General features: G+C 42.7%; 3 protein-coding genes across 4 annotated transcripts; all 3 read left to right on the top strand.

Moving 5' to 3' along the window:
- The first annotated feature begins 64 nt into the window (after positions 1-64).
- Positions 65-6038, top strand: pin1 (peptidylprolyl cis/trans isomerase, NIMA-interacting 1). Its single transcript, XM_076729170.1, has 5 exons — positions 65-220; positions 1370-1452; positions 3563-3671; positions 3777-3887; positions 5047-6038. Exons 1-5 carry the CDS (start codon positions 163-165, stop codon positions 5154-5156), a joined length of 471 nt encoding a protein of 156 aa, XP_076585285.1. The 5' UTR covers positions 65-162; the 3' UTR covers positions 5157-6038.
- A 1598-nt stretch (positions 6039-7636) lies between these two features.
- On the top strand, positions 7637-13512 carry LOC143319904 (perforin-1-like). 2 transcript variants are annotated; one of them, XM_076729168.1, is made up of 10 exons: positions 7637-7707; positions 8787-9058; positions 9149-9228; positions 9397-9442; positions 9825-9967; positions 10071-10209; positions 10296-10376; positions 11002-11492; positions 11583-11676; positions 12263-13512. In XM_076729168.1, exons 2-10 carry the CDS (start codon positions 8789-8791, stop codon positions 12470-12472), a joined length of 1554 nt encoding a protein of 517 aa, XP_076585283.1. In that variant the 5' UTR covers positions 7637-7707; positions 8787-8788; the 3' UTR covers positions 12473-13512. The 2 variants fall into 2 exon arrangements, with proteins under 2 accessions (XP_076585283.1, XP_076585282.1); XM_076729167.1 differs by lacking the exon at positions 7637-7707 and having other exon boundaries at positions 8632-9058.
- A 1206-nt stretch (positions 13513-14718) lies between these two features.
- On the top strand, positions 14719-25025 carry LOC143318952 (uncharacterized). Its single transcript, XM_076727499.1, has 11 exons — positions 14719-14913; positions 15346-15729; positions 16120-18138; positions 18233-18321; positions 18439-18497; positions 19284-19447; positions 19892-20057; positions 20152-20343; positions 22198-22419; positions 24346-24505; positions 24640-25025. The coding sequence occupies exons 1-11, from the start codon at positions 14871-14873 to the stop codon at positions 24712-24714; spliced, it is 3573 nt and encodes a 1190-aa protein (XP_076583614.1). The 5' UTR covers positions 14719-14870; the 3' UTR covers positions 24715-25025.
- Positions 25026-27858: the final 2833 nt, after the last annotated feature.

Genomic DNA, 27858 nt, shown 5'->3' on the forward strand with positions numbered 1-27858 from the left:
GCCTATGACAGAGCAGAGATACGTGGAAAGGCGGATCTGATCCTGAAAACAACTCGTATCGTAAACACGCTGCTGACTGTCGTAATTTACCTAGCTGCAGCCTAAGCTGTCACACGGTGGCTACATTGAAATAATTTGAAAGCGCTTCTGCAGAAAAGAATAATGGCAGACGAGGAGAAGCTACCGTCAGGATGGGAGAAAAGGATGAGCCGCAGTTCAGGTAATGAAACAGAACTCATGAGAGGCTAAATATGCTAGCCGGCCCCCTGAAATGGCTATATGTAGTAAACTTAGCTTACTAGCTAGCATGTCTAGCTCAGTGGTCTCCTGTGGAAACGAGGCAGATGGAACTTTAAGTTCAATGGGGATGAGTCGAAACTAGTGACGGGTAACTCGGTGTTGTGGGTGTGTTTTGTGAAATGTGGTGTTTGACTGTTTTTAGGTGTGTTACTTCATGATCGCGCCAGAGCTGATCCACTGAACCTGGTTACTGCAGGGCCCTGCATGACGTCATACTGCTCCAGTGCCTCACCTGCAGACTGGGCGAGCCTCAGCAGAGTTTTTAGACGTTAATGTTGGGATGGCAAAAGGCCAAGAGTCTAATTCCATGAAAAGATAAACCCTTTATTGTATACTCTTCTCCTGTTAAGTTGTGCTATCACACTGTGCTGGGACCTATGGCTTACAGGTCCCATCACAATATAGCTCATCTCTAAAGATGCTTTTCAATACCTTCAAACTACCCTAATCAGTATTTTTTTAAATGAACAATGAATCCAATGATGGTGTGTCATGTGAAAGGGGATCCTCTAGTAACGAACTGACAAACACATGACATCACTGTGTTTTAGTCTGTTTTCAATCATCATCTTGGTCATTTGGCCTTCAAGTCTGTGCTCATCAGCTTTGTTTTCAGACACATCAAAAAAAGCTCACTGGATGCTACCTGCCAGCACCAAATAGCTGACAGACAAAGTTAGTGTCTAGTTGGTGAAAAAGGTGCAACATTAAGCAGGTAAACGGCCAGATATTTTCCTCAGGAGTTGGTGTACACCAAGACAAGCGCCCTCTTTAGCTCATGTTTAAACTCTGCAGACCTGATTGAGTAGAGGTCATTGGAGGAGGAAAACCAGGGGCGGCTGTGGCACTGCAATGGAGTTGGCAGCACAGAAACCCCGAATTTTATGTGATGATATGACAGTATTGACAGAGAAACTGTATCATATGGATCGGTCATATCATGGCCGATACGCAGTCCTCTGAATAAGGTTTGTGATGCCGATGTTGGGTTTTCAGCTCGTTCCACTGCCTCCATTCGTTAAAAAGTCAGTGAATGCATCTTTAATGACTTTGTCTCTTTGCCCTTTAGGTAAAGTGTACTACTTTAACCATATCACCAATGCCAGCCAGTGGGAACGTCCGGTGGGAGACGGCCGTGGAGAGCCAGATAAGGTTATTATGGGTCATTTTTTAAACGTACTTCTTTTACTAATAATAATTATCATAGAGCACTTGAAGCACTTGAAGTGCTTTACATCGTAACACAGAATCAGCATTAAACGACTTGAGTGGTGATTAAAATTAGTGATTTGTGGATGATCCCTTCTGAATCTTTGGGACTTCCTGCCTCAGCAACAACAGTGACATCTGGTGGTGTGCAGAAATTATAGCAGCCCTTTAATACTGGTCCTCAAACGCTTCAACACCCGCTGATTTCATACTGCGGTTTCAGCCTCGTGTGTGTAATAAAAGTTTATTTTAATTGATATTATTCTTGTGCAGAAGTACAGCAGTGCAGCCACATATTTTTGTACAATATCCTACAATAAAATAATCGAAAGATAAATATAAAACAATAAAATAATTCATAAAACCCTGTTTCCAAAAACACTGGGACACTGTAAAATGTAAATAGAAACAGAATGTGATGATTTGCAAAACACTGAAACCCCATGTTTGCTAAAAGAAACCAGCTGCTGGTCGTCTTTCTGCCATTTTCAATTAATTATGGGATTGTAATGTTTTGCACATTTTATTTCTATTTATGTTTTCAACAACTTTGTTGGAAGTGCGGTTGTAAGTGTGTTGTCCAAACAACTTACTAATGAAATGTTTTTGTTGATATTAAATATTTATGTAACTTATTGCTGTGTGTTTTTCACTCTTGGTCAACAATTACATAACATTTCATGCGTGTGGTGTTTGCTATCTGATGAATGAAACTAATCACTTTACTGCCTTTTTATTATTATTATCAGGTTGAACTGTTCTCAGACGTATGATCATTTAATTTCTCATTAATTTTCCATCCCTCGTATCCCTCCAGTGCTGCAGTACATACTCCTTGAACTTCTAGTCAAACCAGTAATTACTTTCTGAGGCACCGATGATATTTGAGGCTTTAATCGATCACACGTTTGCTCTGAGCTCTGAGAAACAAGCCTCTGTGCTTATGTGTCGTCCAGCCAAATGGAAAAATACGATGTGGTCAAATGTTACCACAAGATTTTTAACTACAGGTTTAATGTTACAAGATAAAAACCCCAGACTTGGTGCTACCTACTCAGAAATATGTTGAGAGCCAGTAAAAACAATGTAGTTAACTCACTGGAAACACAATTTGTTTTGAATTTAGCACATATAATGTTGTTTTTAAATGGTTTAAGAGGTTGCAGAAGAATTTCAGAGTCACTGTACTGTTAGAAAATTGCACATCTGCATTAAATGTCCTTCCTGTATTAGCATTTTGTCTCTTCCACACTTGAGCTCTGTGTTACTACTGACAGTGTGTGACACTGCATTGATGGTCAGGCTGATTCCAGTCCAAACTTACTGTTTGCACACACCCTGTTGATCACACCGCCCCATTCACAGGAACGCTCCACTCGTGTCAAAGAGGGCGTAATCAAGCTATGGGGGCATCCAGGACACTTTGTGTGTAGACTTTGTCTCCATCTTGATCGGCCTCTCATCGTTATGTTTACATCACATGAAAAATTCAACCTCAAGAATCTGTTTTAGATGCATCATTTTATGCACAAGAGGCCAGACGTATCGGCACGTTTGGAGACTCTATGAAAGAAGTTAAAAGTTTGGTGGGTTTAAACTAAGGATTGTTTTGTAATAACTGATGACTCAGTGAGATTTACCGACCCGTTAACGTTTACAAGCCCTGACCCAATCAAGTTTTATTGTGGAACAATCATCACGTCACATAAGAAGCTTAGATCATTTAATCAATAATTTACTCGCTTTACACCGAGCCTTGACATTTGCATTAATGTGAGTGAATCTTTATTCAAGAGTCACAGGTTTGTTGCTTTCTAACAAGAGTTAATAAGACAGAAGATTTTTCACAGCATAGAAACCCAAAGGTTGCTCTTATTAATGGATTATTCCTGATCTGTGAAGCATGAATAAATACTTCAGGAGCAAAGATAAAGCCATCCGTCACAACTTCTAAAATATACTGACAGACTGGCAACAGACCAGATTCTGATCTCTCTTATTGATTCTGGGGTGTTTTGATCAGTTTAGGGTTTGGCTTTTTTTGCTCTCTCAGGTACGCTGCTCTCACCTCCTGGTGAAGCATAATCAGTCACGTCGTCCATCTTCATGGAGGGAACAAAACATCACGCGAACTAAAGACGAGGCCCTGGAACTCATTCAGAGTAAGTACGACATCAGGGAGGGAGGGAGGGAGGGGGGGGGGGTTGTGGGTCGATCAGGTGTGATCAGTGTTTGATTTGTTTTTTTTACTTCTCTGTTCTGTGCAGAGTACATAGAAGACATCAAGTCTGGAGAGGAGAAGTTTGAGTCTCTGGCTTCTCAGTTCAGCGACTGCAGCTCAGCTAAGAACGGCGGAGATCTGGGCTTATTTGGCAGAGGTACAAACTCACATACGCAGTGATACAGCAGTACTCATATGTACAAGTACGCCTCTATCCCTGAATACACAAACCCACAAGAGATGGACACATATGATGTATATGTGTTTGAGTATGCAGAACATGGTCACATGAGAAAACTGCAAAAGATGCCACGTGGAGGCTAATTTGCAGCCCCAGTACCTGGTTAGCCTTTTAAATTAAGGTAAAAATAAGACATACAGAAGAGTGGGTGAAGGGATGAGTCCAATGAATATCTACATTTTTCTTTTGTCAGCAAATCCCCTAAAAAAGACCCAAAGCAACAATGACTTTAACCCTTTAACGCAAAGCCTGATGATGGGATTTGTCGGTGATAGCCAAACTTATCTTTTAGCGTTCAGTTTTCTGATTGTTTTCAATGATTGTTTAATAAATGTCAAAAAAATTAAATCTCCATAATGGTCCAGAAGTTGAGTCAACAGAAAATAAGAGTCTGTGAGCAGTCAGTTGGCCCGGCTCGTGTTTTCTCTTCATGACTTTCAGTGTTGCTTGCCAAAGTTTCGATCGGCTGTCCATTCGTTTTATCGTCATTCATTGTGGTTAGCAAGCCTCAAACTTAATAGCCATTACTGGCTGTGCCCAAATGAGGCACCCACAGCTGAAAGCGAAACCCAATAAACCTAAACAAACATATAATTTAATTAAATGCATTATAAAAGATGTTGGCAGGCACTCGGAGAGCGTGGACCTGATTGCTGGTTCTACTGAAGCGTAAAGCTCGATGTTTTTCCTTAATATCACCGGAGGAGTTTATTGCTGACATTTCCCATTTGGATGTGAGCAAGAGTATAATTAGTTGCATGATATGTGTGTATTTATAGACTGTAAAGAATTGACTAATGGAGAAAATGATCAACAGATTAATCAATAATGATTTTGGTTGTTCCTTGGTGCAATATTCATGAAAATCAGGCTGGTAGTTTTTCTGTAATTCTGCTGACAAACAAAGAAAGAAACCAAACAAAAACAGGAGGTAATCAAGAAAACAAACCGACAAGATTCAATGCAGAAATTTAAGTAGATCACAGATGGTAACGTGCAACATATTCTGTGTTTAATTTGAATGCGTATAATCATTTGAGTGCTTTAATATCCTGTGTGTGTGTTTATGTTTTAGGTCAGATGCAGAAGCCTTTTGAAGATGCATCCTTTGCTCTCAAAGTGGGAGACATGAGCGGCCCCGTTTTCACTGACTCTGGAGTCCACATCATCCTACGCACTGGTTGAAAGGAAGAAGCCACATACTGAGCTTTCCTCTTCCACACACACACACACACACACACACACACACACACACACACACACACACACACACACACACACACACAGGCACACACAGGCACACGCACACACACTGCTCAACCCAATCAGACCTGTGATTTATTTTAACGACACACACCAACCAATAAACAAAGCTTATGGGCCGAATCGCGTTATTTTAAGTGGGATCATTTCGTTCTGAGCACTGTTGAACATGTATGAATAATTTAACCACGCTGAACATCAAGGAGTATTGCGGATTATTCCTGTAAGACCTTGAGCTTTTATTGACCGTGGCTATGGCGTCGTATATAAACAGGAGTGCCTGTGACTGTTGCAGTGAGTTCCCCGTGGAAACAGTTTCACACGATGTGCAGAGTTTGAGATTGCGTCTGTAATAGCTTGGTTTTTTTTTATGTGCATGTCTTCAAAAGGACCATTTACTGTATGTTTTCCTGTAACCTCTTCCATTTCTGCAGTATGTGTTTGCCAAAGCGGTTCCTCTATCTGTATTATTATTCTGGAAAATGGATTTATGAGATGTTGAAAATACTTTCCAGCCGTTACAGACCCCGCAGTTGGAGAAAGCACAGCTAGTTCTCTTCTTTTAGCACTGATTTAAAGGTTTTTTCATTTCAGATATTCAGTAACACGGAATGATTTGTTCCAATAATCCACTTTGAAAAGTGCATGTTTCCCCCTTTAGGATATGCAAAGATGGCACCGTTGAAACGTTCCAGGTTTTAACAATCAGCCCTGCAGCTTTTAGAAGCATCAGAGATGAAGTGTTACACTCTTGTGTCGTTGGAGTTTTTCTTTCATCATTAAAAAAATCTCTTTTTTTTTGTAGGTGTCCTTGTGTTGGTTAGTTCCTCCTTTTTGACGTTCATGAAGTTGAATTTTGATGAATGCTCTCCTTGCATCGCCAGGAAAAATAGCCGATTACAAAGAAATTCATTTGACTTCAGTTGGACGTACAGTCAGTCGAATGTAAAATACACGAAAGATGTTGGAGAATCAAAGAAAATTAGACATATTTCGACATCATTTACTCCAACACGCCACCTTATTCCATGTGTGTAAATAAACTGTAGGTAAATAATATAAACCTTTATTAAATATGTCATCAATTAAGCTTGTCATCACCAAAACAAAGGTTTACAGGAAGGTGTGATTTTGTAGCAGCAGTGTATTGATTCTATGCTGATGAAGGTCTTTCTCATCTGAATCAGTGGATTTATCCTCCAGTCTTTTGTAGAACAGATTAAGTTGTTAAATGAAGGAAAAACACGGCACACATTATCAACCGCTGACAGGAACTACCCGCCAACCCTCTGAGCGTCAACTTCCCAAAAAGTTTAACTTATTTTCTAAATATCTGAGTGTCATTTTATCATAATCTTTTAAAGTACACATTGAGAACCTCTCAAAAGCTCTTCTACCATGTCTTTCATTGATAGTTATGAGACATCTGCATTTACAGCTTTCTTGCCTTTAACAGTATTCTTTAAACTTTCTTAATTTTGGGGATTAGCACTTGACTAAGCTGCGAGAGGCATTTTATTCTTCCTTAACAGTGCTGTTGAACTCTTCTTTTAGAGCTTTCTCTGGCCTGTTTCAGTTCCCAGCAGCACCAGATGAAGGTCAAACCAGAAGCTTTGACTTTGTTGATGTTGAACTTTATGAATGAATGCAGAGCAAGACAGCGCTGCAGTAAAACACCGTTCAGAATGGCATGTTTTGTTTTTGGCGAGAACATATTGCCATTCGTGATAATGAAGAGCAATGCATTTTGGGAAAAAAAGGCTTTTGTGCACAATTATAGATTCAGTCTTTCAAACTGTCTCTTCTCAGCTGGTTTGTTCAAACACCCTCATGCACACTCCCATTTCCTATCTTTTTGCACATCAACTATATATATTTCAACATAAATGCAGAAGTGGGCATCTAAACTGTGACATCATAATGTTCTGCAGAAGCTCTTACTGGCTCAAAGTTTGGTTAAGATTTGGTCAGACCGCCAAGTCTCCACCAGCCAAAGCTCCACCCAGGGCTCAGTACAGTGTACCTACAGAACATACTACATCTGCCAGGTTATAATACACACACAACATATTCATTTCTTTCTTTCGCCAATAAAAAACACCATGTTTTGTCTCAACAACATCGTACGCGAATGAAAACACCAGCACCTGCTTGTCCTCAGTGAATGGGCTCTCCTCACATGAGGTACAGGTATATGACACATACTGTTACGTATTTAAATAAATGAAGCTCCAAGGTCATTTCCTTTAACCTGAACTTAAGGGAGGACCGTGTTCATTCTGGTTTTTATGATCCTAATCACCTCTGATTTGCTGCCCCCTTTACATAACAATAAGCTCATAAGCCTCATTAAAAGAGGATAAAAAGCTCAGTCCTCTGCTGCATCCTGATCAAAGAACAGAGTCTCTTTGCCTCGCTGGTTCTGATTTTGAAGACTGAACAGCAACATCAACTTTTTGGAGATTTGGAACAGGTAGTAAACTCTTTTTAAAATCTTACAGGAAGATACTATCAACTGTCTTGAACACTGTAAAAACTAAGATGCACCACAGCACGATGAATTAGACGAGCAGCATAATTTGGGCTGTGATGCTGGCAACTGTATCAATGGGAAAAGATTTCGCTCGACCTGTTATAGTTCAACACACTCTGTTGAGATTATGTGGATTTGCTAGGATCAGAATTATTTTGTCCTATTTTAATTGGTAGTGATGTTGAACCCTTTAAAGAACTTTTCAGTCATTCATCTGTGTGAACTTCTAAAGTTGCATCCCTCTCCTTTTAAGGAGCAATGATGCAGGTAACAGGTGTATATGTTTACAGAGTGTGATTTCAGTTGAATTTACTAACCACAAGCTCATACCTGAAGGAAGAATTATTCTGAGGCTGTCCAGCTCAAAACAAATGAACCAAAAGTCAGTGATGCAGAGCAGTGACTGAGGATATTGACAGAAGGACATCAATCTACAAGAATCTTGTCTTACATGCTTCTGAAGGTCAGAGAGGTTGGGAGAATTTCATTGTAAGGGTTCAGTAATATTCAAGAGATCATAATTACACCACAATTTCTCTCTGAAAGGTGTGGTCAATAGATTTGATCAGTGTATCTAAATACTCTGTACCTCACCCTGTACCAATACTCAAATAAAACCCTGAGCATGAGATAACAGTAACATAAACATAGTATGCAGATAGTTGGTAAGGTGTGGCCATGTGAGTAGTAGGCATATCACATTCTACAGCAATAAAGATGAATAAAGAGAGCATTGTATGGTGAGTGTCCTTGCAGTCATAAATCATTATCGCTTGCTCACAAATCAAAGTCTTTATCTTGGCAATATTTATGGTAAAGGTAAAGTCTCATATGATTAGCCCCCAGGCTGTACTTAATGTATTGTGTAACAGATACAGAGGTAACAGGATGATTAGATTTTTATCCCACAACCTGGTGACACAAACATTACTCGTTATGGTCACAGATAATCAGCTGCAATGACGCTCACTGATCTCCTTCTCTGCTCTCTCTGTCTTTCTCTGACATGTTTCATCCAGCCATGCCCTCCTCTTCCACCCCACCCCTTCTCTACCTGAGCCTCCTCCTCTTTCTGTCGCAACACCGCCTTGCTCTCTCCTGTGAGCCCGGGACCACCAGAGCGTGTGAGGCGGCCCCCTTCGTACCAGGCCACAGCATGGTCGGGGAGGGCTTTGACGTGGTCACCCTGCAGCGTAAAGGAGCCCACGTGGTTGACGTGAAGACCTACCTCAGACCAGATGGCACCTGCACTCTCTGCCCCAACTCTCTTCAAGGCGGCATGCTGCAGAAAGTACTTCATATATGAATCATTTTGCAGTAACTTTAACTGTTGCATATAGCTTCTGTGTGCTAACCAAGGTATTTCCACCTCCATTTTCAGCTGCCCCTCTCTGCCTTGAACTGGCATGTGTACAGCCAGTGCAACACTGAAATCCACAGCAGTGAACACACCTCTGTTGGGTATTGTATTTTACAGAAGTTTAGCACTGAAGGGGTTATGAGCCATTTCCATATTTCACTGTCATTCCATTTCCTCAATGAAGGCCAGCAATGTGAATGTATACACCAGTCTTTGCTAAGTAGAAAGAGCTTTAATGCTGATTTATTTCATGTGAATTGCGCCCACAGCTCACTGATGGACGCTTACACCACCCAGGACAGTAGTGACTGGAAGGTAGGAAGCATCTCACAGCTATTGCTGACATGAAATGAACATTTCAGATTATTATTATTATTATTATTAAGATTATTATTAGTAGTAGTATTGTAACTGATAGACTGCTGGACCCCAGCCTTTTTCCAGAATTTGCTTTGAAGGAACCAACACATTGTATTCATGACACAGGGCTGATATGATGAGATTTCAGAGCACCACAGGTTTTATGGCTCATGTTCCTTTGAATCTATGGACCTTACCCTTAATGCCAGCAGAACAAGACCAAGTATATTCAATTAAAAGTATTTGCAAATGAAGGGCTTTATCAGTATTTGATGCTACTAAATTTTGGTGAACATCATGCGGGTCCTAAGGTTATATTTTAAATTTTTCTTATCAGGTTGGTTTGGACATAGATAAGTTTGAGTCTGCTGACCTGGAGGTGGGAGGAACAGGCTCCGCTGTGTATAAGTTTGCAGCAGAAAGGACCAGAGAGGACCGCTACTTCTTCAGCACTCACAGGACCACCTGCAGCCATTATCGGTAGGCCGTGAAGATCCACACAGTGCAGCAGAAGATTTGTCAGTCAGGCTTGTTAAGGTCATTTCAGTTAAGATAACTTACTATTTTGTCTCTTTTTGTCTAGTTACCGTGTGGCAAGCAGCCCACCCCTCAGCTCAGAGTTCAGTCAGGATTTGGCCAGACTGCCACGTCTCTACAACTCCACCACCAGCCCTCAGTACAGGGAGCTCATACATACCTATGGCACACACTACGTCCGCCAGGTTAAAACACACGCCATTATGAATTTCCTCATCTAATAAATAAAAACTGTATTTTTCTCTCTCAGCAACATCATTCTTCATTTCAGGCTTACCTTGGGGGGCGACTCAGGCGAATCACAGCTATACGCACCTGTTTGTCCACACTGAACCAGCTTTCCCCGAGTGAGGTACATGTAGCACACGTGGCTGCACAGCGTACACAGTCACCAAAACACATATCTGTACACTCCACATGTACGCAAACACAACTGCTGTTACACTGCTGTGAAGGACTGTCAGAAGAGTGATGTGCAACATCTGCGTGCTGTTGTTTTCCAATCCGCATGAACTTTTATTATTTCATGTTATCTAATGGGTAGAGGCAAACAACCTGTTAGATTTTTTTATTTTCCTAGATACAAAAGACATTTCTGTTATTGATCCTCTTTTCCTCCATAAGTGTTGAACTGGGTTGAGAGCTGGTGACAGCACAGAAGTCTCCACCATTTATTCAGGTTTCTCTTTTGATTTCTCATCTGTCTGTGGATACATAATGTAGAGCAGGTCATCCAGTGATTACAGGGTTTTTTAGTCTCAACGCTGACTCCTCCTTACAGCATGTTTAAGTGAGTAGAAGATTTTGAGCCCACACCTTTTTTGATGTGCAGGTCTTCGCCACCATCAAAGTATGAATGTGTGTGTGTGTGACAGTGATGCACCATTTACTGCTCTCACCATAAAGGAACTATTTAAATGAAATCCAGTAGCCATTGAATATCAGTAACATCTCATTTTCCTCCTCCTGTCCTCTAGGTGTACTCCTGCCTATCACTGGGCATCTCTGTGGGCCTGGGGATGATATCTGATAACGAACAGTCTTGCAGCAAAGTCCTACAGAACCAGGACTTGTCCACCTCTTACAGCTCTGGCCTCTACCAACACTACACAGTGTTAGCAGGAGGCACTGGGTGGTCGGGGGAGTTTTCACTCACTCAAAATGACTCACTGGGTTACGAGAATTGGCTGAACACCCTTAAGGACCATCCAGATATTGTTTCGTACTCCCTTAGACCAATGTATGAGCTGTTGCCAAATGAGGCGCAGAAGCTAGCGATGAAGGCTGCCATAGAGCAGTACTTAGTAGAAAACGCTGTGAAGAGCTTGAAGGAAGAACCAGACTGCGGGATCCAAACTTCCAACGTGGCTTCCAACTGCTGTCCTAAAAAGACTGCAGAGGGAATGCTGAAGGTGACCATCATCAGAGGCTGGGATCTTGATGGAGATTTCTTAAGCAAGACTAACAGGTGAGCTGAGAGAGGCAAGAGATTGCAATCTGAAGGTGGTATATCGAACAACAACATTCATTTACTGGTTGCTTTTTCTCCTATTCACAGCTATGCTATCATGTGGTACGGTACCACCAGACGCAAGACTCGTGTGATTAAGTCAAACAACCCCGAGTGGAACCAAAGCTATGATCTGGGCAAGGTCAGTAGATTAATGAGCTTAAAAGACCTTCAATCCTCGTCTAGAGTTGCTACATCTAACATCTGTGCGTACCTAGTGTCGAAAAGTCGAAAAGTAAAAATTAGTGGTCATACTCAAAGGCCAGTTAACTGAAATTAGAAAAAATATGCTTGGACATGTGTGCTTTGTAATCTGTCATCAGCATAAAGGAAAGCCTGAGGGAAATGGGTACCAGGTGAGTGGGATGATCAGGTGATGGGACTGGTGGGGGAAGGGGTTTCTTCCTGGTCAGGACAGAAACTGTATGGCAGCCAAGGTGCTCGTATATCTGAGTTTAAAGGTTGTGGAATCGCTCTTTGTATTATAAGAACTTGATCCATTCCATCCAATAATATTTGAAAAGTTTAGAAAAACTGATTAAATTACTCTGTCCCATTCATCCCAGTACTTCAAACCACTCTTAGTATTAAAATAAAGATGTGTCAATGCATCTGAGTACAGACATTTCATGGATTAAGCCCATTGTTCTCATTAATTTAGCTCATTTGAAGGGAAATCGTATTTTTAAAGTTATTTCAATTAGTATTTTAACTTTTTTTTTCTGCAGGTGGGCACACACTTGGATTTGAAAGTCGAGGTCTGGGACAGGGACATTGGAAAAGATGACCTTCTGGGATCATGTTCATGGTTCCTGAACCCAGGGACACACAAACTCACCTGTCAACTCAAGAAAGGCGGTTTTGAGGTCGAATATACCATGACCTGCGACCCTTATTTGACTGGGGAGGGGTGCAAAAGTTATCAACCAACTCCATAGGGGGAAATGCACTTTGAGACAAGACTACTCGCAAACGTTGCTCGCTTTTCTTTAAAATCCAACTGAAATCACATTTAGTCATCCACTTTTGTAGTCTGAATTAATGTCAACATGTGTTTTAAATTAATTGTTCACAGTTTTTATTATTTAAAGGAAGAAAAAGGGTTTTGGGGGGGAAGTATCAGCAATGATGCTTTTTGTCTCAGTTGGCTGGAGGGACGCGTCCATGTGTGAGTTTGATGCTGCCTTCAAATGAACAAATTACCGTGTTCATGAGCAGAGTCCATATGAACCCCCCTCCCCCCTCTTGTAATATTCACAACCTTGGAAGAAGTGGATTTTTTTTTTTTGACAGCTCTGAATTGACAAGTTGTGCTTACATTCTCAGTCACAGCAGAGGTCATGGAAGTTTATTTATTGATAGTAAGTTAATATATTGCAGTTTTAGTTTTTCTTCATCCATGTCAGTACCAAAACAGTCATCATTACGGACGAGTCTTCCTCCTCTTCAGAGGAGATGTATGCTGTGGCAAAAAAAAAAAAGTGATATCATTTCAGTTGGATTTCAATCTTGTTGATTCCTTGCTTTAAGTGTAATGAAGCCGTCAGTCACCACAGTACTCTGACACACAGGCTGTGCAGTAAGTCAAGTGACTGAGGAGCTCATACATTCATTTTCCTACCATTAAACTGGCAATAGACTAGTTTTCTGCCTTAATGTGTCATGTAGTAAACGTTGTATTGCACGATGTCATGGCAATAGAATGATTTAGATTGGCTGCCTCTAAGCCTTGCTTTCACTGTGCAGTTTTATGGCACAGAGTACGTCACCCATAGTTAAAAGATTAATCCAGTTAGCCTAAATGAATTTACTTCACTCAACGGACAGGACATATGTTATCACTGTCTCTGTTGTACATTTTCTTTAATTTTGTAAAAACATTAAACTATACCAACCCAGTCATCGCTCAAGACATACTAAAGAATCTCTATCTGCTCTCTTCTCTCCATTATACATGAAATAAATGAATGAACTCGTGCTTTTTTTCCTGTTTTCTTCTACTCCCACTTCCACCCAGACACCAATCCCCGCTGTAGTTTAGGCTACATGTTTGCACAAGGCAATGCTCACTGTGTTATTACTCCAAGCCGTCTGCAGGCTGAGGCCTTAATAGACAGACATGATGGAGGTATTACTGTCATCTAGCTACCCCTCTGCCAGAGAGAGGAATAAGCTTGTTTCTGCTGACATCAAGAGGACAGAAATACTTATGGCAGATCTTGCTAATAGGGATTCAGAACCCTGATGTTAATGTTTCTTCTTCACATTTCCTGAATGGGTAAACAGGCAACAGTATGAGTTTTTCAGGTGCTCATAGCTCAGCTGTCAGCCTGTTTTGGGGTAATGTGGCCAAAAAATGGTTAATACAGCCCTATAATTTATAGAGTTGCAACAATTAACCAATTAGTCAATTATCTGACGAATATTAAATTAATCATCAACTATTCTGATAATCGATTCATGGCTTTTGGTCATTTTTTAAAGAAAGAAAAACAAAACGTCAAAATTATCTGATTCCAGCTTCTGTAGATATTTTCCCATTTCTTCACTCCTCTGTGACGGCAAACTGAATACTTGGGTTGTGGACCAAAACAAGACATTTAAAGACATCACCCGAGCCTTAGAGAACATTTTACAGCCCAAACATGATCGATTAATCGGGAAAATAATCGACAGGTAAGGCAGTGAAAAGTGAAAATAATCATTAGTTGCAGGCCTAATAAATGATCTCAAACTGGCAGATGATAGCAGCTGAGTGAGGAACACAAACGCAGACATCCAGCTCGGGCTCGTGCTTTCCAACACTGCACAGTGGGGGCGTCAATGTAAAAGCGCTAATGAACTGCCCCCGCCCTCATGCCTTCATGCCTCCTGTGGTTAAAGGCTTCCTGTGCAGCGTTTATACACTGTGTAAAACCCATCCCCTGCTGCCACCTCTGGATTCCTTCCTCTCATCTTTGGATCCTTCAAACGACCGCACAGAATAGCTCTGGGCGGTGTAAGCACCCCCTCACCCCCACCCCCACACACAGCGCCTCTCCGCCTCTCCGTCCATCCCACAGCGCAGGACGCGCCGTCGGACACACGTGTATCTCATTTAGGTGACTGTGCGCCGCTGCGCCCCTGACAGCACAGCGGTTTCCGTTAGGAGGAAATGATGGAGAAGGAAAGTTTCTGACGTTTTGTTGGGACAGTCCGCAGGAAAACTGGAGATCCTTTTTCGCTCTGCGCGCTTTGCTCGTCCTCATCTTAACGCACAGATACTGCGCATCTGACACATTTGTATGGATTTGGGATTTATAGGGTCTCCGACACTGAAATGTCTCAGGATTGGAAATGCAGCTCCACGCCTGTCTGTTGCTTTTTATTATCACAACAGGTAAGGAGATCTGCCAGTACTCTGTCTCCTCATGTACTCCTTTTATAATCACTGAGCTGCTCATTGGACACATTTCTTTAGCTGAAACTGTTATTTCATTATCACATTGATATGACACATCACAATGATATGTAGCCAGCTTTCAGTACTTGGGGTTGAGTTTTAACGTGAATGTGCGTGAGGGGCTATCAGAAGATATGTGATAGGCTGCACTAAGGTTTGTTTTTATCTTATTGTGTCTTGTGAAATAACTGATTTTCCACCTTTTCATGCCATTCAAATGACATTATGTGAGAAGGAAAGTACCCCTTTGGATGAACTGCCCACAAGTTAAATGTTTAAATGAATAAACTGGTCAACATCACACAGAGGCCAGGAGGTTTGTGGCAGAGAGATTCCCTCTTTTACCAGCATCTTGTTGTCTTTCCTCAGATAAAACATTATCCTTGTCGCAACACCTCTGCGGTGGAAATGTCAGCCTGGACAGAGAGCCTGCTGGTCACATCAATCTCACTTTACCTGGACATTTTACTGACGCCAGCAGACTCGACCCCATGAGCCACCAGTCCGACGAAACACTGCCTGTTTCAGTTTGCACTTGGATGATTGGTCTCCCTCTGGATCGGACGGTACTCTTAAAGTTAGTATGGTCAGCAAGTGGGTCGATCGTGTCGGTGCGCTGTCTTTGGAACGAGGAAGATCAGGTCCTGGAGATAGGGGCCACGGCTCTGCTCTCCGGCTGTGACAGAAACAAAGCCACCCTCTCTTGGACAGGAGCAGGACGCTCCTCAAGTGCAGTTCAGCTGTCCTATAATGGTGAGAAACCGTTACTCAATTATCCAGTTTAGTTTATTGAGTCAGCGTGGCCCACTTGTTTGTACTTGCAGCCTGATCACAAGTTTGATCTAACAATGTTAAGTTGTTGTTGCCTCAATGATGACATGAAAAGTTTTTTGTTTTTTTTTTCTGACAGTAGAAGAAGAATGTTATGGTTACTTTTTTGGCTGTATGGTGTGTAACTGTGGGAACATGCTGTGGAAATGTATTGTTCAAACTGTGCTTTGAGCTGTAAATCTGTCCACTGGAAAGTTCTTCTCACACTCACTGTGGTATGAGAGTCAGTGAAATGTTATGTTGTTGTGATTTCCACTCTGTCTCTCCTCACCCTGTCCCTCTCTGTTTTTGTGTTTGTTCCTCGTCATCCAGTCCAGGAAGATGAGAGGAATTCCTTGGAGGACCACACCAATCCACATTCAGACCTTGTTCGTCAGTCTCAGACAGGAACCAGCTTTACCAGCACAGCTCCTGTTGGTCAAGAGGTGGCGAGTGGGACAGAGGGGGGCAGAGGTCGCGTCTACGAACGTCTGGAGTGGAGTTCTGGGCCCGGCTCTGTGTCTCCTCCCTCCTCTCAGGATCAGGGGCTGCTGCACCCCACCTCACCCCTGCAGGGACTCACTGTGGCTGGGAGAGCCGATAGGGAAACTCTCCCTCTTCCTGAGGAAGAGGAAAACAATAGAGCGGATACATCTGGAGCTGCTCACCTCACTGATCGTCCCATGTCTGCCAGAGAGGGAACACACCCCTATTTTCAGCTTACAGTCAGTACAGACATGCTTTTTCACACATCACGTTCAGCCAACACAGAAACAAACTCTCACAACGAGCTCCCTCGAACCCAGATGGCACTGACGCACGCAACAGCCAGTAGCTCCAGCACCCGGCTTGGTGCAGATATACACAAATATGCTGTCACTCAGACATCTAAACTATCTCTCACCACACAAGCTCACCCAACTGTGTCCAGCACCAGTGTCCCACCTCTCACCTCCTCTCCCCCTAAGCTACCTTCCTGGACAACCTGGGAGAGCGATACCATCTTGAGCCCACGTGGTGGAGCTGTTAGTCGGGCACCGGGAGAAAAACAACAACTTTCCTGGAGGAGCCAGCGAAGCACAGACAGACTTAACTCTGATCTGACCGCTGCCGTCACCTCTGACCCTTTAAAATCGCCGACCGAATCAAAGCAGGGTGGCTCAAGCAGTGTACGCACTGATACTGAAACCACATCATCATCCTCACAGGACCCCAGCAGGGTTCATTCATTCACCAGCCACACCACAGGGCCTGGAGCTGCCGATGGTCCTGCGGAGGCTGCTTCATTTCATCCAAACATCAGTGGAACTGACTCATTTGCATCTGCTGCATCAGATGTTACCAGTCAAACTTCTGCATATGAGTCCTCTGACAAATTTAAATTCCCAGAGAAGGTTCGCACTTTCACTTCCTCTACAACCAGTCAACCACACTCTCCACAAAGCACAGAAAGTGTCACACACACACCACCTCTTAACACGTCCTCCATATTCCCACAGACAAGCAAAGAGAAGACTCAAACAGCAACACAAAGAACACACAGTAATGCTGTTGATACATACATTACTACCATTTCCTCCTCGCCTGACTTTACCAAAATCGATGATTGGACATTCACAGGTTCCTCTACACCCAGAGCACTGACATTGGGAGATGTAGTCCAGAGCTCAGCTGCCACAGAAACCACTGCTGACACTGAAGCTGACACATCGCGTCCCACCTACACAGTCTCACATGACCACTCACCTGCAAATACACCGACTGTTGTTCCTCATTTGTCATCCAGTACGTCCTCTACGCCTTCATACACACTCCAGACACACACTGCACTTTCTGGTAACTCACATTTTACCCACACACCATCGCCTTTGCCCTCCACTACCACTGAATCTACTGTACACACACTCCTCATTGACCACAAAACCATGCCCATACCCTCGCCAACATCAACAGTCAATTCTGTATCTTCACACACACCTCATACACAAAACCACCTGCCTTCACCAGCTTCCACAAATGTCCCAGCTACATCTAAACACTCCCACAATTACGTTACTACCACACATACTTCTCTGCTCTCACTCACAACTGCAAAATCAGATTATGGACATGAAGATAAAGAGGCAAAGGAAGACCAAAAAGATGGGTTTTGGCAGTGGTTCAGCAGCACCACACAAACTCCCACTGCCGGACCTCCACGGCGAACTCCATCCTGGGCAACCCCACATCCCAGCCAGGAGAACCATACAGCACTCACACCTTCTGTTTTAACCTCTGTACACACCTGGAGCTCCACAACTAGTCAGGCACCCAAGTTCTACATTGTGCCAGACCAGCCTGCAGCCATCAGAGGTATGGTACACATTTGTGTTGTTTTTGTGTAATTAAATAATAGACTGGGCTGTCATGGCCTGTTGTAATGAAAGTATTGCCTTGTTCTGTCCAGTGGAGTCAATTCAGCTGCTGCTGCAGATCATTGTAGAAGAATCCAGATCGGCTTTAACTCCTGGCTTGGAGGAGGACACCACTGCCTGGGTGAGAGATGATTTATACACACACACGGGGACACGGACAGAAAAACACTAGTTAAGATGTGATTATTCAGTAGCTTTAGAGTTGTATTTAGTAGTTCTCTCTCCCTGTTTCATTCAGGTGGAGCCGTACCTGCAGAGAGCACCGGGGTTCAGCAGGCTGCTGGGAGTGTGGAGCAGGTGAGTTCTTATAGAGCACATATGTACATATGTACTGTGACTAAGCCCCAGTTTGTGCCTCTAATGTATTATCATTAAATTCAAGTCACAGAGCTCATTAGTACCTGGTGATCTTGAAAAATTCAGGAGGTCCCTCAACAAAACTTACTGCTGTTCTGAATATTTCCAGAAGCTTCAATGACTCATTAATCATCTCGATGAAAAAATATTAAATCTGCTGCATGATAAGCAAAAAGGCTGCAAAGCTGTTTCTGAATCTGCAGCCATGTTTCCTCAATCCAGGTAACAGGAAAAGGCGTCCTGCATGTCCTCGCTCTTTTTGTCATGCTAAACTGTGCATGACTCAAGGGGTGGCAACTGCAGTTCATTGCTCCACTGCTTTGGTCAAGAAACATCTCAATAAATGCTAGATGGATTACCATGAGATTTGGTACAGATGTCCATGGTGTCTGTCTGATGACTTTGGGGGTCCTTTTGCCTTTTTTTTTTCTGAACAATTTAAGCAAGGAAATATTTCCAGCTACCATTTTTTTGATTCGGAAAAAGGGCCACAACTTGGGAACAAACAAAAAGTCTTCCATCATGCAGTAGATGGAATATTTTGTTTTTGTCCAGATGGTTTGAGGAGTCTTTTGAGTTTTAGATATACTTTCAGAACAGCAATGAGTATATAAGTAATAAGACCATGTACTGTGACATGAGAGGCACAATCTGAGAGGTTAGATTACAGAGGGCTGTCTGAAGAGAGGCGTCGAAGATCGCTGTCCTGCTCTGCTGTTGTTCCAGCGGCCATGCAGTGCAGAGTCTGGTGGAGTTTAAAACCAGCGGGGCTCTGCCGTGGATCAGCATGACTGGACGTACATCGCTGTTAGAACGAACAGGACTAGCTCAAGCCGTACGCGAGGGGAGAAGCTTCAGATCGTCCAAGATCACCAACATCACAGTGGGAGGTAAGCCCGGGATGAGATGTCCACCTAAAGCCAGTTAAATAAAGACTGCTGTCTTTTGAAGCACCCCGATTTTAAACCAAGGTGTTTAAAGCAAGTCCTGTCAGGGGCCATTGTCACACATCATTCTCCACCTCATTTCCTGTCATCTCTGCCGGGTTAGTGGTCAGCTGCAGTGGCTATATTTACCTGAGAGGGAATTCCATTCTTAACCTACTTACTTAATTAATGTTATTGCAGACAGATGCGTGTAAACATCATAACTAGATTGATTCAGTTAAGCTCAAAATCCAGTTAGGAGAAATCGGATTAACGTGTCTGCCTCACTCAGATATTCAACTTGTTACTATAGCATGTAATCATCCTACTCCTTTCACTTTTAGTGTTTGTTGGAATTTGGTGGTCAAAGGTGCACCAGCTTCATCCTTTGATATGTCTTCCCTGCAGGTCTGCAGGGTGATGTGTGTGACTGGTTACTGCAGTGCCAAGCAGGCTACAAGTGTGTGTCCCAGCCTGGCACTTCAAACTATAGCTGCTCTTCCGTTTGCCACTTTGACTACTGCCACCACCATGGCATCTGCACACACCATCCAGGACAGCTTCCAGTTTGCCGGTAAGAACACGCATACATGCTGGTACACTTGCTTTGCATCTCTCTGTCCACCCAACATTTTGTGCATCTAAGCATCTTTTTGTTTGTGTAATAGCTGCCTTGTCGGAGAGGACTTCTGGTACATGGGTCAGAAGTGTGACGTGAGGATGACTCGAGCGCGGCTCGTGGGCGCATGTCTCGCCATCTTACTCATCATGGTGACAGTGATTGGCATTTTGGCCTTTGTGGCAGTGAGACGCTACCGAGCCATTCTGATCCAGGCCAAAGTAGATCAGACCCGGAGCAGGTACACACCGACTCAGCGATGCGCGCACATAAAGTTATAGCTCACGACATGCAATACAAAGATTAATACACACAGTACACACTAATATTGATGCTGTGTTTCTGCAGGGTTCACCTGGTTGGAACATAACTGTTGTTTTCAAATCACAGAGAAAATCATTTAATACCTGTTTCACTATCAAACAGGCCAAAGCATGATGTGATGGAAAACCTGTCAGGATGATAAGGCCTAAAATTTCTTATTATTATATCACTATTTTTTATTACCTCCCAGCAGTATATAAGAGTAATTTCTAATGATATAACTGATAAATTAATGTGACCTGGACCAGGATAAGTTCATAAAATGGAAAACAGATGGATAGCTGAACAAATTAGAAATTATTTCATTTAAGTTTGAGTCTTTTGAGCTTCCGAGCTACTGTAGGTGGCAGTAATGACAGTGTTTGCTACAGGTCTGATGGTACCGACTGAAACTCTGCAGAAAAGGACTGAACAGCCTTCTGCAGCACAATCCACTGATGCATGTACGCAACAATCCTAATTTCAGTTTATAAGTACATACTGTCCCCCAGCAGCCCACAATCTGATACAAAAACATTTTAGAATTAACTACTACCAAAGGCAATAATGGCAAGAGACTTTAGTCAATCAAATTAATGAATAAATTTAATGCTGACTTTATAAGACCTACAGATACCCTGTACGTGACACATGATGTTTAAACACAATTTCATGTTGAGAGGATGATTGAGTTAAAGAAACATGTTGAAAATTGGCAAAATGGTTGACCGTTTTTGTGCAGCAGTGTGTGGTGAACAGTCCCATGGGCTTCTAGGTCGACCTTAAAATAACTCAGGAAACACACATGATAACACACACACGCACACACACACACACACACAAACATACGGTAAACATAAAAATACATCTAACTTTACATAGCCTCCGACAGTATAACTCAATAGAGACCTTGGGGGAGGTCATGTGTTGTTATTTGGAAAGAGAAGACCGGACACTGAGATGGGCGCAGCTGTGCATACAGTAATTGTAATTACAGCGATGTCCACTGGGTGTCACAGTCTGGCTGCAGGGCCACATACTGACGATGACGGCTGTGCTGAAGACTCTTGGCAAATGTTGAGAGAGTCTGGACTTGCAGACAGTGTTTGCAAACTTTAGTCACACAGTATGCACCATGACACGTTCACTGTCATCACATCAAGTCTGTTAGGGTGCTGGATCACAAGGGGATAAAACGTGTTATTAAAAAGGGCTGCAGACCTCACTCACCTCCATGATGACGAATCAACCATTTCTAACAATAATACTACTAATGAACTTGATTAATTGTGAATGTGGACAGCCCTTGACCAGTGCACCAAAGTGTGGACATTGGGATTCAGCCTCTTAGAGCTGCCAAGATTTTTACCAAGACATTTGTCACAGAGTGCAGTTGCAAGATGGAAGAGTTTATCCACTTGAAGTGAGACTCTTAAGTTTCATCCCCTTGGTGAGATTAACTTGGACACAGACAGACAGAGTTCAGACAGGAAGCGATAAGTCTGAAGTTAAGCCTTAAATCCACAGTGTCTCCTCACCAGTGGGAGTGAGTGCTCTGTCCAGAGGAAGCTGGACTCGGAGCCTTACTTTCTCTGCAGGCTCAGTCAAGAGGAGAGCGTAGTGTCCTGAAGAAATTTTACATGGCATGTCATCAGGAAATGGATCTCCCTTGATTTTTTTTGAGAATTGTACATAAAGGAAACATTTAAACCCTGATTAGATTGAAGCAGGTACAATGAATATTGTATCCTGTGAACATTTCACCTCACATTAGGATTTGTTGTGTGTGCAGCTATCGCAGGTTCAACCATTTTGATGAGCTGTCAGGACGGTTCTGGTTGCGTTCGTGGGCAGGATCAGCAGACTCGCTAGATAATCCTGCCTTTACACGCTCCGATGAGTTACTGCACCTGCGGGCGCTCGACCGCCCCTGCTGTTACCACGACGACACGCTATCACTGGCTTCCACCTGCCCCAGCCATGGAACACGCATCAATACGATCTACCCCCATAGGTACACACACACACACACACACACACACACATCCAATATTACACTTGGATGGTTAATATGCTTGACAGTATCAGAATGTTGTAGTTATTGATCCTGCAGGGGCCAAATGACTGTCTGTCCTCCTCCTTCTGTCTGCCTAAACAAGAAATCAGGTGAAATTCACAAATCAGCATGAAATAACATTAAACATATGATATAACTCACTTGTGCCTGTACTGTGCCGACAAAGAGACACCATATAAAGCAACATCGGACTGAAGTAATAGCTAATTAAGGAAGTAAGTCAAGACAAAAACAAGCGAGTTAAATGCATGCAACCTGATGCCTGCAACTTCCATACAAAAAGCCCTGTCCAGCCATCAATCTAAGGTGGATAAGCATTCGCCTGCTCACGGTAAACAGAACAAGATTTCTGTCTAAACAAGCTGGATTTGAAGAGATCTGTCCTTCGTAGAGCCCTCCCTGCTGCACACATACCCAGCACTGTGCTGGCCTGGCTTCAAGATTCAGCACAGTGACTACAGCTCACAGCAGCTCTGTTTTCTGTTCTGTCTGTTTAGAATGCAAGTATACTTCCAAGGAAATGCGAAGCCAACAAATCTGTTGATCTGTTGCCAATAGATCTGTTGACAACCAAGCACAAATTAGTTCTACAGTCCCAACAGAGAGACACACACTCTGCAATTACACATCACTCAAAAGTGTTCAAGTCCACGCAAGTGACTTTAAAGCGTTATCTGTTTTTCTGCTGAGGACATTGCTGGGGAAGTTAGAAATGCTGATCACTTCTGTAATGCAGAGGAGACCAAAGTGGCATGGGAGGCAGGCAAATTGTCTGCTGATATCACTGAAGAACAATGCAAACTCACTGAGGCAGACCTCATTATCTCTCAGTTCCCCATGTACTGGTTCACTGTTCCTGCGATCTTAAAGGGCTGGATTGATCGGGTGCTCACACTGGGCTATGCATTCTCACAAGAGAAGTGATACAGCCTGGGCGTCTTCAATGACAAGAAAGCCATGCTGTCCTTCACCACCACTGGATCTATGTTCAGTGCAAATGGCATACAAAGGTTTACCTGTGTATACATTAAGCAACCTGAACACGTACCTCCAAAAATTTCAAAAGGCCTTAATTTAAACCTGCCACTTGTGCAGCATAACAACTTGTAAACACAGTTATTGGCAAATGGGTTCACAAACAAGCTACTGATTTACACATCTGGCAGACACGGAGCAACGTTAGAAGAGAGCTACAAGGAGAATGAACATTTGATTTGCCTCTGTCACTTGGCCAGACATGACTTCTAATGCATTTTAACTAAAGACATGTGGTGGGCCATAAAACCAAGACAATAAGCTAAAAGATGCTAAAATGACCTGGAGAGCTGAGCTGGGTGATAATTCTGTGTTTGTGTCAGGGAAATATTGATTATAGTAGCTTTAATGATAGACTACTACTTAAATGACTGAATGCTGTTTTAATCAAAGCAAAAGCAAGCAAGTAAATAAAGAGGTAAAACAAAAAATAGATAGTTAAGAGAGTCCGCAATGTTTCTGCAGTAGCTCACAACAGAGAACACTGACTCCAGAGAGAGCCTTTTGTTTTTTGACATTTTTAGCACTCACCACAGGGGAGGCTAAGGCGAGGGGTGTTCAATTGGTTGCAGTCTACAACCTCACCAGTAGATGCCACTAAATCCTACACACTGGACCTTTAAACTGAGTTAATTGTTAGAATATTTACTGTAATCATTCTGCCAAATTAAAGCAGAATAAATGTCTAAAACACAGTATAGAATAAAAATTATCATTAAAACCCAATATCATTTAATTAAAATGCATTTGCTGTACCCCTTTCCTAATCTTAATCTACAGCCTAAAGACAATGTCTGTATGAATAATCCCAGCTCTCTGTATCTGTAGCTCTCAGTATGGTTGGAGGGGAAGCGAGATGAGCATGGGGGATGGCGTGTTGGACTCGGGGAAGGCCAGTGACCTCTCTGTCTGTAGCTGGCCTGTGGAACCCATTCAGTGGACTCCCTTCCCACTTCTGCAGCAACTGGCTTCCCACAGGACACCGACAGTGAGTGTTTGACTGTGTGTGTGTGTGTGTGTGTGTGTGTGTGTGTGTGTGTGAGAGAGAGAGAGAGAGAGAGAGTGATGTACAGTATATCTGGTTTCATTATGTGATTATCTGTTGTTCCCCTGTGAAACCAGGTGAGGATGTCAAGGCCACGGTCTTACTGTGAAGGCATGGAGCTGGTAGACCTGGGGAAGAGCTGGACTGCTTGATACACATGAAGAAGAATCAAGTCCTTTCTAAAATCTGCAGCTAATTTTTGCATTGTAGGCCTCACTTGTCTGGTTTGTCGATGAAGAAAACATCAAATAATAAGTGTAAATGTACATAATTGTATATGAGTGTATATTTTTGTTAAATTGTTGCTACATCATCCAGTTTGAACCTTCAGTCTGTTTCTTATATGCTCACTCAGATAAGGGTGTAGTATATACTGTACAGATAAAAAAAACAAAGGCTGTCTAAATGTCTATGGAGCAGAGTCTTATGTAATGCTTTAATAAACATAAATCCTACTCAGGGCAAGAATAAATATGCAGTATTTTCTGTGCATTTAAACATACTGATTTTTCACTCTGAGGTCATCGCTTAGCTTACATTTTACAGAATGTAGAGCATAAATCATTAAAACACAAATTAATGTGGAAGTGTACTGCTGACTGTATCTTCACATTTACCTTAAAGGCATGAGAGTGGTATCAAACAACCCTCTCATATAGATTTTGGCAAGAAATTAAAAAAAAAAAAAAAAAAAAAGCATATTCCCCAAAATGTCAAACTGTCTTAACTAACGGCACTGACACGCAACACAACTTAAGAAAAAGATCAGAGAGAAACTCAATTTTTATATGTTTTTAATTGCCAGTTGGATTGGAAGTTTGTTCTGGGCAAAACTGGATTACCAGATGGAGGAAGTATGTAACCACCCTAGGACCCCAGACCTGCAGGGACCCCAAAAGCCCCAGGTTGTTGTTTGTATGTAATTCTATTACTTGCAAAAAAGAGTTTACATAACATAGTACAATATCATGTAAAGTTTATTGAACCTAAAAACAGGTTTACAGCCCCTGGGCCACTTAATCTGGCCATGGTTCAAGCTCTGTAGTGCATAGTGATGAATTGTTGCTTCTCCGTGTTTATTCTCTGGGAATGGTTAACAGACAGCAGATTACCTGAAAGGCCACATATGGTTAAAAACAGTCAGAAGTGTTTGGGAGTCGTAACCACTGAGAGATCTATAGACAGGTGGTAACTGAATAGTCAATTCAGCTCTATTCGGTTTCAAGCTGGAGGCCACCACAGACACCTGACAATTGGTGCGATGTGCTCATTTTTCCTTACCATTGTCAGTTTGCAGAAATATTACATATTGCCTATCTTCTAATACGTTACAAAGAGTATTTCACAAACCTCCTTACTCTTTATTGTTCACTCGAATACGCACACACAAGCCACACCTCCTCTCAATGCTGTGTATGAAACTCAGCTGGAATGTGAAGCCATAAATGACTGGGAAAGACTAGTAAAGGGTGAAATATGTGAACCGACCTTATGTCGCACTCCTATAATTGTCCCTATCCTGGGAACAGGAATAAGGGAGTGATTGATTCAGGGAGGGAGGAAATGTGGCGAATAAAGGAAGAGTGTGTGTTTGAGGGAGAGAGCACGACAGAGATAGGGAGAGGGATGAGTGAAAAGTGGACAGAAGCTACCTGCTAGCTTCTTCCATATACGGTCTTAGTCAGAGCCGAGAGCCAAGCCTGTGAATTTCTCTGACTGTGTGAGTGAGCAATGCAGGGAGTGCGTGTGCGTGAGTGTGTGTGTGTGTGTGTGTGTGTGTGTGTGTGTGTGTGTGTGTGTGTGTGTGTTGTAATGCATGCATGAGTCATGCACGCCATCGAGTTTTGAAATGGCTTGAAGAGAAGCAGAGTGTCAGAGGAAACATTGAGAAATTGTGTCAGGGAGAAGTCAGTGAGTACAAAGTTTAAAACAGAAAAATATTGCTGCTATCTCTCTTTCCATATAAAAATCTCCTGGTGCTGGTGAAGGATACACAAATGAAGGTGAAAAGTGGCAAACCTGAAGCAACACACACACACACACATACACAGCCTTAAAAAAGGAGATTCATTCATTTCCTCAGACTGGTCACATGACCTCAGCAGTGCATTCTTCCCCCCATGTGACTTGCTCCAATATCTCCTTATATGGACGTCATCCAAAGGAACTCTTAAAGGGATGGTTGTCCTGCACTGGGTCTATACTTGGTGTGTGTGCATGTGTGTGTTTGTGCGTGCGCATCTGTGTGCATGTGTGTTTCTACAGCAGGGTAATACCAGTCTGAGAAGCCAATTCCATGATCCGCTCATTAACTCCTCTCTGTGTTGTCCTTAGCTGCTCCATACCTGATGACATATGGACATTTGTGCATGTTTGCAGGTCTGTGTGGTCACTTCCTGCATGCATCTGCAGAAGTGATACATTGTGAAACCTACTTCCTGTCTCCTCTGGTGAGCCAGCTCCCATATATCCTTATTAGGAACACATAGAGCCAGTGAGAATTCCTAGTGTAAGTTTATGAGTCTTTGTCCGGTGCCCTTATTGAGTTAAAACAGCACCCTGACCCACCCACCAAGTCTCTGGTCAACTCATAAGAGGAGCTTTTCACACAGATTTCAAGGTGTGTTATCATAAAACAAATAGGACATCTAAACAAGTATGGCAGGTTACTGTCACACAAGGCATTTCTTTGTTTGGCATATTTGGGTGTGTGCATGGGCAGGTGTGTACCCGCATCTGAAACTGAGGTCCATACCTGAATGATAATTACATAATAGGCCTTGTAGTTGCAATTTGACACCAAATATAGGTATGTTGTGGAATTTGCACACCTGACTATTACATGTCATTGAGACAAGCAAGGTTAATCTGCACCCGCCTCTCACTTAAACATGACTATGCAAGTGATGAGAGATAAGAGATTTATAGCTTCTTGAGTGTTGGCTGTAAACATACCTCAGCTTAGCCACATGTATCCCTGTCACTCTGCTCTGCGTATGTGTGTGTGTGTGTGTGTGTGTGTGTGTGTGTGTGTGTGTGGTGTATGTGAGACGCTGGTATGCCAGGGCTGCCTGATGTGTGGGTCAGGGTGATAACAGTGCTGTCAATGACCCTGAGATTGTAACCACCCCATGTCCTGGCACTAATAACCACGAGTATCTGCCAGGAGTGAGAGATTTAACACAGTCTTTAGTGCATTTCAGTTCTGCTGCATTCCCGCATGTCCATCACTTAAATTGGATGAATCATGGATCTGTTTGTGTTCTGCACAAAGATACTCCTCCAGTGCATAAAGA

This window comes from Chaetodon auriga, chromosome 4 (genome assembly GCF_051107435.1).
Source record: "Chaetodon auriga isolate fChaAug3 chromosome 4, fChaAug3.hap1, whole genome shotgun sequence".
Lineage (NCBI taxonomy): Eukaryota > Metazoa > Chordata > Actinopteri > Chaetodontiformes > Chaetodontidae > Chaetodon > Chaetodon auriga.